Raw genomic sequence first — 12,948 nt, 5'->3', positions numbered from 1 at the left:
ACTGTAGTCCCCCAAGTAAGCCCTCACTAAATACGATTGAGTGAATAAATGAAGACACAGTCCCCACATCACAATCGAAGGGGTGGGATAACCTCCAGTCAAGCCTCCAATGGCGGTACAGAAGAAGTTAAGGACGTCACAAAGTAGACAAGCGGCGGGGGCGGGATTCGAACTTGGAACCCCTGGCTTCCAGCCCTGCCCTGTTTCGTCTAGGCCACACCGTTAGCCACTGGGGCCATTTTAAGGCGTGAACATTGCCGCTTGGTAGCTCCCTAAGGAGACACCCCTTTCTCCTATTTGGACGCCACCCTGCCGAGAGGCTGCTGCCGTTTTTGGAGCTGAGCGCCGAGGAGACGGTACTGGACTACTCTTTGTGCCATTTTTTTTCTCGCAGAACCCGCGAGGGAGAAGCCCGGGCGACCGGGTTGGGTTGGGTTGAAGAGTTTTTCTCGAAGGTTCGGGCCCAGTCCATCCACCTCGGGAATCCCATCCTTCCCTTTCCAGTTTGGGGGGGATACTCGGGTCAGAGGGCGCTGGGGAAGGGGGGCCTCCGGGCCTTGGGTGGGTTTGGAGCTCGGGGGCCGGTGGCAGGGGGGCGTTGGGAGCTTGTCGTTCGGGGGGATCCCACCGGGGCTGAGATGGCTACCGACTTTATCCAGCCCCTCGGGGTGGAAGTGGCTACCGAGTTTATGGTGGTTTGGGGGCTCGTGGCAGGGGAGAATCAATCAATCAATCAATCAGTCGTATTTATTGAGCGCTTACCGTGTGCAGAGCACTGGACTAAGCGCTTGGGAGAAAGAGGGGGCTCGTTGTTGGGCATCCAGGAGCTTGGTGGAGGCGGGGGAACCCATCAGGGCTGGAGGTGGATACGGAGCTTGTTGGGAGATGGAGACGGACTTCGTCCCCAGGGATTCATCCCCGGGGACTCCTCCCGGGCTGAGGTGGACACCGAGCTTGTCGGGGAGGAACCCTCCGGGGGCTGCGATGGGATCGGAGCTTGGCCCGGGTGGCCCTTCCGGAGCTGAGGGGGGTTCCGAGCTGGTTGGGGGGAACCCCACGGGCCAGAGGTGGGTACCTAGCTTATCGCCGGGGGCCGGGGGAACCCTCCGGGGATGGGGTGGATGCCCAGCTTACCGCGGGCGGGCGGAGAACCCTCCGGGGCGGAGGTGGGTGCCCAATTGATCAGGGAGGGGGGTGTGTGTCCTTCCTCTCCCCCTCGTCCCCCTCTCCATCCCCCCATCTTACCTCCCTCCCTTCCCCACAGCACCTGTATATATGTTTGTACAGATTTTCTTACTCTATTTATTTGTACATATCTATTCTATTTTATTTTGTTAGTACGTTTGGTTTCGTTCTCTGTCTCCCCCTTTTAGACTGTGAGCCCACTGTTGGGTAGGGACTGTCTCTATGTGTTGCCAATTTGGACTTCCCAAGCGCTCAGCCCAGTGCTCTGCACACAGTAAGCGCTCAATCAATACGATTGATGATGATGATGATGTGGAGGGGGGGAACCCTCCGGAGCCGAGCCTGGTTTATCCCGGGGAGGGCGGGGCGGGGGGAACCCTCGGGGCTGCGGTGGAAATGGAGTGTAGCGCGCGGGCGGAAGGGAGGGGGACCCCACCGGGGCTGAGATAGGTACCCGCTACATCGCGGGGGCTGCGAGTGGGGACGAGACCCTCCATGAGTGAGGTAAATACCGAACCCGTCGGGGGGCGGGGGGGACCCCCCTTCCCGGGCGGAGTTGAGGTGGGAGCTTGGAGTGGGGGGGGGGGTGAAGTGGGTTTGGGGCTGGGCGCTTCCTATCCAGGAGGCCGTAGCTGGCCTGCCCGGAATCCGGGTAGCCTTTTCCTAGCGGAACAGGAGCAGGAGGAGCTCGGCCGGGAGCCCCACGCCGTGGCACCGACGGCAATAATGACTTCCCAGCAATGCCCGCCCTCCGACAACAGCGACGGGGCGCAGGGCCTGAAGACCCTGGCGGAGTTGGGGCAGTCCGGTGAGTACCGGGGCCTCGGGTGCGAGGCCGCTTTCAACCCCGACGCTAGGGGCGCTCTTTGGAGACGTGGCGCACGAAGAAATGGCCCAGTGCAACAGCTCTCCCTAAAGACCACTGGGATAGAAGAGTTCAGGATCCGGGGTTGCCTGGAAGACAAAAATCCCCCTCCAAGTGGGGCGGTCAGACCGGCAGCCCCATCGGATAGAGGTTGATCCACCCCCCCCCCCCTTTTTTTCCCTCCCTCCCTCCCACCCAGCCACTCTCCCAGGGCGCGCCGCCTTCACCTGGCCCTGCAGGCGTAGGCGGCGCCTTCTGTTGGGGGAGCCGGAGGAGGTGGGCAAGGCGGGGTGAAGGGACGAGCTTCTGAAGTGAAATTGAGGGCGGGGAGATGATGTGCATCTAGCTTTATTCCTACTTATTCTGACGACCCGACGCCCGTCCACGTGTTTTGTCTTGTCGGCTGTCTCCCCCTTCTAGACCGGGAGCCCGTTGTTGGGTAGGGACCGTCCCTATGTGCTGCCAACTTGTAGCTTAGTACAGTGCTCTGCACATAGTAAGCGCTCACTAAATACGATTGAATGAATGAAGGCGATTGAGCGCGCCAGCTGGGCCCGCTGAAGGGTGGCCGCGGCAGGCCCCCTGGTGGCCTCATCCTAGAACTGCAGCAGGGAAAAAGACGAGGCCAACTTCATTTGGCATCTTACAGTTGTTGGGTAGGGACCGTCCCTATATGCTGCCAAGTTGTAGCTTAGTACAGTGCTCTGGACATAGTAAGCGCCCAATAAATACGATTGATTGGATAAAGGAATGAGTGAATGAAGGCGATTGAGCGCGCCAGCTGGGCCCGCTGAAGGGTGGCCGCGGCAGGCCCCCTGGTGGCCTCATCCTAGAACTGCAGCAGGGAAAAAGACGAGGCCAACTTCATTTGGCATCTTACAGTCGTTGGGTAGGGACCGTCCCTATATGCTGCCAACTTGTGGCTTAGTACAGTGCTCTGCACATAGTAAGCGCCCACTAAATACGATTGAATGAATGAATGAATGAATGAATGAAGGCGATTGAGCGCGCCAGCTGGGCCCGCTGAAGGGTGGCCGAGGCAGGACCCCTGGTGGCCTCATCCTAGAGCTGCAGCAGGGAAAAAGACGAGGCCAACTTCATTTGGCATCTTACAGTCGTTGGGTAGGGACCGTCCCTATATGCTGCCAACTTGTGGCTTAGTACAGTGCTCTGCACATAGTAAGCGCCCACTAAATACGATTGATTGAATGAAGGAATGAGTGAATGAAGGCGATTGAGCGCGCCAGCTGGGCCCGCTGAAGGGTGGCCGAGGCAGGCCCCCTGGTGGCCGAGGCAGGCCCCCTGGTGGCCTCATCCTAGAGCTGCAGCAGGGAAAAAGACAGGGCCAACTTCATTTGGCATCTCACAGTTGTTGGGTAGGGACCGTCCCTATATGCTGCCAACTTGTAGCTTAGTACAGTGTTCTGCACATAGTAAGCGCCCACCAAATACGATTGATTGAATGAAGGAATGAGTGAATGAATGAATGAAGGCGATTGAGCGCGCCAGCTGGGCCCGCTGAAGGGTGGCCGAGGCTTATTGAGCGCCGACTGGGTGCAGAGCGCTGGACTAAGCGCTTGGAAAGTACCATTATTAATCTATTTATTTATTTTACTTGTACATATTTATTCTATTTATTTTATTTTGTTAATGTTTTGTTTTGTTGTCCGTCTCCCCCTTCTAGACTGTGAGCCCGCTGTTGGGTAGGGACCGTCTCTAGATGTTGCCAACTTGTACTTCCCAAGCGCTTAGTACAGTGCTCTGCACACAGTAAGCGCTCAATAAATACGATTGAATGAATGAATGAATGAATGAATGAGGCAGGCCCCCTGGTGGCCTCATCCTAGAACTGCAGCAGGGAAAAAGACGAGGCCAACTTCATTTGGCATCTTACAGTACCGACAGCACGGAGCCGGTGGAAGTTACACCAGATACATTTTAAATACGGGCCCTGCCCTCGTGCAGCTTATAGTAGGGCATGCAAGCTGACATAAATGAATAAAAATAGAACAGTTAAAATAGCCTGGGTGGCCCATCCCAATAGCAGACGCATAAAATCCGTAACAAACAGGCAAGTTCAGAGGAGTTCCGGGGTGGTCTAGAATGGAGGATCAATCAGGGAATGCCTCCCGAAGGAAGGAGCTTTTGAGGGGGGCTTTGAAGGAGGGGTAAGATGAGAGGTAGAGCCTGCAATTTGACCCGTGCTTGTCTCTGCAGTCATGTCGTCCTTTGATCAGCGCTACCGTTTAGACTCGGTCATTGGCAGTGGTGGTTTTGGCACCGTCTATAAAGGGATTCGGAGCAGCGATAACCTACCGGTGAGCGGAAAGGCTGGGCAAGATGGGAAAGGAGAGAAGGCCCCACCCGGCCCCACTCCGGAATGGTTCTTAGTGGGCTGAAAAGTAGTAGTAGTAGGATTAATAATGTGGTAACCGTGGTATTTGTTAAGCACGTGCCACATGCCAGGCACTGTACTGAGCGCTAGAGTGGATACAAGCAAATTGGATTGGACACAATTCCTGTCCCGCGTGGGGCTCACAGACTCGGCGTGGCCCAGTGGAAAGGACACGGGCTTTGGAGTCAGTGGTCATAGGTTCAAATCCCGACTCTGCCACTCGTCAAGCTGTGTGACTTGGGGAAAGTCACTTAACTTCTCTGAGCCTCAGTTACCTCAGCTGTAAAATGGGGATTAAGACTGTGAGCCCCCCGTGGGACAACGTGATCACCTTGTAACCTCCCCAGCGCTTAGAACAGTGCTTTGCACATAGTAAGCGCTTAATAAATGCCCTCGTTATTATTACTATGAAGCAACAGAGGCACAGAGAAGTGAAGTGACTTGGCCAAGGTCACACAGCGGACAACTGGAAGAGCTGGGATCAGAACTCCATCCACTAGGCCACGCTGCTTCTCTGTATTAGTATTAGTATTACTGAGTGCAGTGCGCAGAACTAAGCTCTTTGGAAGTCCAAAACAGAAAAGTGACATGTTCCCTCCCCACAAGGAGCTGATAGTGGGGGACACAGTCATAAAAATATTTACAAGTGAAGTAACCAAAGTAAACAATTGAATGTACAATTGAATAAACCTATATACAAAAGTGCTGAGGGTGGGTACAAATAAGCCCATATACGTATAAATGGTTCTACAGCTTGGGGTGCGGGAAGTAATTGTTGGAGGAGGAGGAATTTTAGGAGGGCTTTGACTATGGGGAGAGGATTTGGAAGGTGGGCAGGCCTCCCGGAGCCCGAAAATGGGGTTCCCTGATGCACTGCCCCTTGCAGGTGGCCATCAAACATATTCCCCGGACAAGAATCAGCAAGTTACAGAACCTGGTGAGTCTCCAGTCCTGCTCATCTATCCCAATTTCATCTCTGCTCCGTCCAGGACCTAGGCTTAATACAATGCTGTGATCCCTGGGGGCACTCAGAACTTGATTATTACGGTTATTATTACTAATATTTGCAGCGGGCTCTCAGTGTTTCAAGTACTGTACTAAGCAGTCGATCAGTGGAATTTATTGAGCACTTACTGTCTGCAGAGTGCTGTGCTAAGCAGTGGAGTAAGTACAGGAAAATCAATCAGCTACAGACCCTGCCCCACAACAGCCTCAGAGTCTAAGTGGGGGAGGACGGACACGAGAAAGCAATAAGAGTAAATGACAGACAATCACTGGGCCAAGTTAAAATTCAACAGTCCAAAATAAAACGCCTAGTTAAACGGTAGTTGGAAGGGGAAGCCCATTCGTACCTCACTGCTCCAGGCAAACAGTGGTTGGTGTTCAGAAAGTCGATGTCCTAAGAGTCCAGAAGGCAGGCTTGGTTCCTGCACCGTTTGGTAGGAGGCGGGAAGCGGCCCCCCGAGTCCCCAGTAGCCTGGAGGCTTCAGCTGAATGGGTCCCAGTTTCTGCCCTTCCTCCACTTTTGTGAGGATGATAATGGTCCTGGTCTCCCCCTCCCTCCCTCCCTCCATTCCCTTGTCTCCCCTAGAACGGTGTGTTGGTGCCCCTGGAAGTGCTGCTCCTGGAGAAGGTGTCCTCGGGCTGCCGGGGTGTCATTCACCTCCTGGATTGGGCCGAGATACCTGATGGTTTCTGCTTGGTGATGGAGTTGCCCGTGCCATTCCAAGATTTGTTCGACTACATCTCAGAGCACGGTGCTCTGCCTGAGCAGCTGGCAGCTAACTTCTTCCGCCAGATCGTAGAAGCCGTGCGCCATTGCCACTCCCGGGGCGTCTTGCACCGTGATATCAAGGATGAGAACATCGTGGTGGATCTGAACCGAGGGGAGCTCAAGCTCATTGACTTCGGCTCTGGAGCGCTGCTCCGGGATACACCGTACACCGACTTCGACGGTGAGCCCGCTGGTAGCCGCTCCACCACCTGACCTACTATGGATCGGAGAGTGAGGTGTCTGCTTCCCGCTTCCTCCGTACTGCTGCTGCCTCTCCCTCTCTCAGTCAGTCCACCAAGCCGTGGTATTTATTGAGCACTCGCTCCGTGCAGAGCACCGTACTAAGCACTCGGGAGTAGCAGACAAACGTTCCCTGCCCGTAACGAGCTTACAGTCCGAGCCCTCGCTTGAAGTACTTGCAGCGGGAGCAGTCTGGGCTCCCTGAAACTGGGGGAAGGGGAACTGGCCAATTGGGGTCATCGGTAGAGAGCTGGTCCTCTAATCACAGGGTGGTCTCTTCGTCCCGGCAGGCACCCGTGTCTACAGCCCTCCGGAGTGGATTCTTTTCCAGAAGTACCAGGGGCCCTCGGCGGCTGTCTGGTCTCTGGGGATCTTGCTGTACGATATGGTATGTGGTGACATCCCCTTCGAACGGGACCGGGACATCCTCCTGGGAAACGTTAGCTACCGCTGCTCGCTGTCCAAAGGTAAGGAGATATGAGCGGGGAAGAGGAGTGGTGAATCAAGGAGCTGGGGATTGGGGACCAGGACAGTTGGAGTAGCTGGGGAGAATGTGTCTGATGCCATATCCACCGGAGAATTTTGAGGCTGAGGGACATGGAAAGAGGCCTGGTCCGTCATATAAGCGCTTAGCACAGTGCACTGTCCACAGTAAGTGCCCAGTAAATGCCACTGATTGATCGGTAATATTGAAATCTATTTTGGAGCAAGTTGCTTACCTGTGATTTAGGGCATCTCCAGATCTTCCCAACCCCACTGCATCAGCTTGCTCTCCTCCAGACGCTTCTACCCGGTTGATTCATTCAGTCATGCAGTCGGGTTTTTCGAGCGCTTAACTGTATGCAGAGCACTGTACTAAGCGCTTGGGAGAGTGCAGTAGAACAATCAACAGACACATCGGACCCACAACGAGCTTACGTTCTAGAACTTACAGTTTTGTTCCTTTGGCCAATTGAATCAATCAATCAATCGTATTTATTGAGCGCTTACTGTGTGCAGAGCACTGTACTGAGCGCTTGGGAAGTACAAGTTGGCAGCATATAGAGACGGTCCCTACCCAGCAGTGGGCTCACAGTCTAGAAGGGGGAGACACATTGTCAGTCAGAAACTCTAAGATACGGTCTCGTGCTCGGGAAAGGCAGAGCCAAGCTCTGGTTGCCGTTTGCATTTTTTATACCAATCTTGCCTGTAATTCCCTCATAACACAGAAATGCTAAATTGTTAGCCTCCGTAAGGTTTTGTTCTTATGAAGTAGCATGGAAAGAGCACAGGCCTGGGAGTCTGAAGACCTGGGTTCTAATCCCGGCTCCGCCACTTGCCTGCTGTGTGACCTTGGGCAAGTCCACTTCTCTAGGCCTCAGCTTCCTCAACTGCAAAATGGGGATTCAATACCCGTCCTCCCTCCTACTTTGACTGTGAGCCTTATGTCGGACGGAGACCGTGTCAGATCTGATCAGTTGGCATCTACACCAGCGCTTAGAGCGGTGCTTAACACCTAGTGAGCACTTACCAAATACTGTACTAACAATAAGAATAATCATAAATGGATCTAGAGAGTAATAATTGCCATTATTATTCTATCCAGAGGCAAACGGAAGATTGTAGCCCAGTATACTAGATTCTTGTTTTGGAACATCCGTTCACTCACTCGCTGACAACTAAGCTGGCTGCAGAGTTAAGCGCCCGTTCAACTTCCCATTTACTGCTGCACGCCCATCCTCTCTTTGATGGTTTTGGTGGTGATGGTGGTAGTCATGGTGGAGCCGCGCCACCCACCCTCTTCCTCTCTTATCCGTTTCCCCCCTTTGGCCCCCTGCTTATTCTGACAGACCCTTGCCCTTCCTGCTTGAGAGGTGGGAAAGTATGGCAGAGGGCATCACCTCGCCCAATCTACAGCGGAGATGGAGCCCCAGGGGATGTTCCATAACCGGTCGCTTCTGCTCCCACCCAGTCACCCGAAAACTTTACTGCCTCGGCAGACCCCGGGGCTGAATCCTGAAAGTCGGCTGAGGTGGTCCGTGCTTGGGTATAAGGTTTATAAGGCATTTAATGGTGTTGCGGTTTGGGCATTGAAACTGTCACCTGTTCTTCCCCTTTTCAGAGTGCCAGAACCTGATTGAGTGGTGCCTGTGTAGACACCCTTCTGGGCGGCCTTCTCTGGAAGAGATCCTTGCGCACCCCTGGCTGACCCTTGGTGGATCTGATTGCGAGGGTCTTCCGGACCCAGCAGTGTCCAGCAACAACCAGAATGGCATGTAAACCCCATGGAACCAGATCAAATAAATGGGGGAAGCCTGGCCTAGAAACACCGAGAATGTTAAGTCAAGGGGCAGCCATAAGCGAGGCCTACTGAAGAACAACAATACATTAATACACTTCACTAATGCAGCGTCACTGCAGACCAGCCAGTCGTCATCTCCCATTTATGAGACCTCGTTCCAGGGCTTGAGAAGGTCCTTGGCCATTCGGCACTGGAGATTTTTTTCTTATAAGGTTACAAGTTAGGTTATTAAATCAGCCTCAGATTAACTCGGCTCCTACTCCTGGGACCAACAGAAGGTTAAAGAGGCTTTGTCGTTTCCTGTGGAAAAATTGGGAGGGAGGTGGGGTTTGTAAATAGGTGCTCTGGGTCTCTCACACAATGCACTATGATTAATTCCCTCTGTTACCTGTCAGCCTCCTTTATTTTAATTATTGGGTATTTAATTCTTTCTCTGAAATGGAAACATGCACTCCAGAGTGGATCATGACAGACGGAGGCAGCTAACATATGAAAATCTGGAAGGTAGGGACCATTACCGCTGAAATTGTTTTGTATTTCATCCAGCACGGCTCAGATGTTCACGTGAAGATGAGGGGTGGTGAGAGGGGCTGATTCTGGCTTTCTCTGCCCATCTCCGTAGTTTCAGGCTTTCAAATTTATCTGAAGCTGATTGAGTTGTGGGGGATTTGAACCTACCATCTTGGGGCAGCACCTGGCATTTCCCCTGGGCTGGATGTTAAAGTTCTTAAATAAAGTTTCAAATACATCTTTTCTCATTAGGCCCCTTCATTTCTTGTCTTTGCCTCCATTTGCCCTAAGGGGGCTGCCAGGGAACTTGGGGAATGGAAAAAGACCCCTTCCGAGGGAAGGATGTCAGCGGAAAGCAAACCCAAAAAAAGGCAATGTGAACAATCAATTCACTACCTTCATGTGAAATTAACCGAGGATATGGATCCAGTGAGCGAGGGTTTCTTTGAAAGTTAAACTCCTAAATGAGGACCGAGTTGGAACGCCGGCAGAGATAGCAGCTCGATTAAATTGGAATTACTTCAAGAGCAAGCCGCGTGGCCCTCAGTTCTCTCATCTGTAAAATGGGGATTAAGACTGAGCCCCACGTGGGACACGGATGGAGTCGAACTTGATTAGCCTGTATCCACCCCGGCGCTTAGTTCAGTGCCTGATCCATAGTAAGCGCCTAACAAATACCGTTGTTTTCAAAAAGAGCAAGCCCTGAGTCTTGACTTGTATTGTACATTCCCAAACTCTTAGTAGTTTAGTGCTCAATCAGTACCATCGATAATGACCTGAAAGACCTAGGGCTTCAGAACAGTGAAACCTGGTTCTGAAGTATAAGACCACTGTATGGGCAGAAAAGCCAAGGTGTTGCTGAGAATAACCAGCGAAAGAACTGCAGATCAGGAGGGGGTTTCTGGCTGCTTGGCCGTAGATAACGGGATCTCTGGAAACCCCTCTAGTGAAACAAGTATCTCCTGAACTCTACTACTTCCTCGATAACGGTCGAGCTTCCCCCTCCGTGCCCTTCCCTTCTCCCCTGTGCCCTATTCTTGCCAGCCCCCACCACATGCAGCACTTCCTCCCAGCCCTCCTCTTTCAGGAGCTGGGCGTGAGGGCCGGGGTGACGGAGCATTCCCGCCCTTGACTTCGCAAACCTGAGTGTCTCCTGGAAGCCCCAGAACTAGTAAAAGGGGATGATTGCCCCTTCCCCCCCTGCTAGAGGTAGTAGCTATAGTACTGATTAAGTACTTGGCTCAGTGGAAAGAGCCCAGGCTTGGGACTCAGAGGTTGTGGGTTCTAATTCCGGCTCCGCCACTTGTCAGTTGTGTGACTTTGGGCCTCAGTTCCCTCATCTGTAAAATGGGGATTAAGACTGTGAACCCCACGTGGGACGACCTGATGACCTTGCATCTACCCCAGCGCTCAGAACAGTGCTTGGCACATAGTAAGCGCTTAACAAATCCCAACATTAATTAATTACTTACTGTGTGTGGAGCACTGCACTTAGGACTTGGGATGGTGCAATACAACAGAGTTGGTAGGGATGATCCCGGTTTACAATGTGCTTACAGTCTACAGAGTGAGACGGACAGTAAAATAAATTCCAGACAGGGGAAACGGCAGAGTAGGAGGAGCCATACACAGGAGCTGTAGGGCTGAGGTGAATATCAAAATGGTTGAGTGAACAGCCAAGTGCATGGGCGATGCAGAGGGGAGGACTGATAGAGGAAATGAGGGCTTAGTCAGGGAAGGCTTCTTGGAGCAGATGTGATTTTAGGAGGGTTTTGAAGGTAGGGAGCTATACACAGGCACTGTAGGGCTGAGGTGAATATCAAAGTGGTTAAATAGTGAACAGCCAAATGCATAGGTGATGCAGAGGGGAGGACTGATAGAGGAAATGAAGGCTTAGTCAGGGAAGGCTTCTTGGAGAAGATGTGATTTTAGGAGGGTTTTGAAGGTAGGGAGCTATACACAGGAGCTGTAGGGCTGAGGTGAATATCAAAATGGCTAAGGAGTGAACAGCCAAGTGCATAGGCGATGCAGGAGGGAGGACTGATAGAGGAAATGAGGGCTTAGTCAGGGAAGGCTTCTTGGAGAAGATGTGATTTTAGGAGGGTTTTGAAGGTAGGGAGCATGGTGGACTGCTGGCTATAACAATAATGATGGTATTTGTTAAGCATTTACTATTCGTTCATTCAATCGTATTTATTGAGCACTTACTGTGTGCAGAGCACTGTACTAAGCGCTTGGAAAGTACAATTCGGCAACAGATAGAGACAATCCCTACCCAACAACAGGCTCACTATGTGCCAAGCACTGTTCTAAGCGCTGGGATAGATGCAACGTTATCAGGTTGTCCCACGTGGGGCTCACAGTCTTAATCCCCATTTTCCGGATGAGGCAACTGAGGCACAGAGAAGTGAAGTGACTTGCCCAAAGTCACACAGCTGACAAGTGGCTGAGCTGGGACTAGAACCCACAACCTCTGATTCCCAAGCCCGGGCTCTTCCCATTACGCCCCGCTGCTTCTCCTAATGAAGGGGGAGGGACTTAGTTGAAAACCCGAGGGAAGACAAGAGCGAGGTACAAAGGGTAGGTTGGTGGGAATTAGACATGGTCCCTGCTCCCGGGGGGGCTCCCAATCTAAAAATTGTACTCTTGTGTAATAATAATAAATAAAATAATAATGGCACTTATTAAGCGCTTACTATGTGCAAAGTGCTGTTCTAAGCACTGGGGAGGTTACGAGGTGATCAGGTTGTCCCACGGGGGCTCACAGTCTTCATCCCCATTTTGCAGATGAGGTAACTGAGGCACAGAGAAGTGACTTGCCCAAAGTCACACAGCTGACAATTGGCAGAGCCGGGATTTGAACCCCTGCCCTCTGACTCCAAAGCCCGTGATCTTTCCACTGAGCCACGCTGCTTCACTTGGTACAATGCTCTACCCATCGCAGGTGCTCAGTAATACTATTGATTAAGTGATTACAGTTTTTTTAAAATATTTGAATGAAAATATCACAGCTTCTATCTCGTGAGCTTCCTTTTTTCAGGTGAGATCAGGCCACTGGAACTAGGAAAAAACCCCAGCCCAAACCTCTCTATAATTATAATTTACCAAAATAAAAATGGCTAACATTGGGAAAACAATGGAATTTTAGAAGTACTAGTAGAGCTGTCTACTTTTACATAGTCAGTCGGTAGGAAGACAAGGATATGTGGTGGAGGAGAATGGCGATGTCTTAATTCTAGAGAATTTGCCTGGGGATATAGCCCAAGAAACTACCTCCTACCAACAATCAATCAATCAATCGTATTTATTGAGCGCTTACTGTGTGCAGAGCACTGTACTAAGCGCTTGGGAAGTCCAAGTTGGCAACATATAGAGACAGTCCCTACCCAACAGTGGGCTAACAGTCTAAAAGGGAGAGACAGAGAACAAAACCAAACATACTAACAAAATAAAATAAATAGAATAGATATGTACAAGTAAAATAGAGTAATAAATATGTACAAATATATATATATATGTACAGGTGCTGTGGGGAAGGGAAGGAGGTAAGATGAGGGGAATGGAGAGGGGGACGAGGGGGAGAGCTGTGTGACTTTGGGCAAGTCGCTTCACTTCTCTGGGCCTCAGGTTCCCTCATCTGGAAAATGGGGATGAAGACTGTGAGGCCCCCGTGGGACCACCTGATCACCTCGTAACCT

General features: G+C 51.8%; 1 protein-coding gene across 1 annotated transcript; it reads left to right on the top strand.

Moving 5' to 3' along the window:
• The first annotated feature begins 266 nt into the window (after positions 1–266).
• On the top strand, positions 267–9,446 carry LOC119919664 (serine/threonine-protein kinase pim-1-like). Its single transcript, XM_038740256.1, has 8 exons — positions 267–356; positions 909–1,067; positions 1,842–1,993; positions 4,268–4,368; positions 5,332–5,382; positions 6,037–6,400; positions 6,750–6,926; positions 8,561–9,446. The coding sequence occupies exons 2-8, from the start codon at positions 985–987 to the stop codon at positions 8,716–8,718; spliced, it is 1,086 nt and encodes a 361-aa protein (XP_038596184.1). The 5' UTR covers positions 267–356; positions 909–984; the 3' UTR covers positions 8,719–9,446.
• The last annotated feature ends 3,502 nt before the right edge of the window (positions 9,447–12,948 follow it).

Source organism: Tachyglossus aculeatus, chromosome X1 (genome assembly GCF_015852505.1).
Source record: "Tachyglossus aculeatus isolate mTacAcu1 chromosome X1, mTacAcu1.pri, whole genome shotgun sequence".
In the NCBI taxonomy this organism is placed as follows: domain Eukaryota; kingdom Metazoa; phylum Chordata; class Mammalia; order Monotremata; family Tachyglossidae; genus Tachyglossus; species Tachyglossus aculeatus.
The sequence above is the reverse complement of the archived record's forward strand: the minus strand, read 5'-3'. Positions and strand labels throughout refer to the sequence as shown.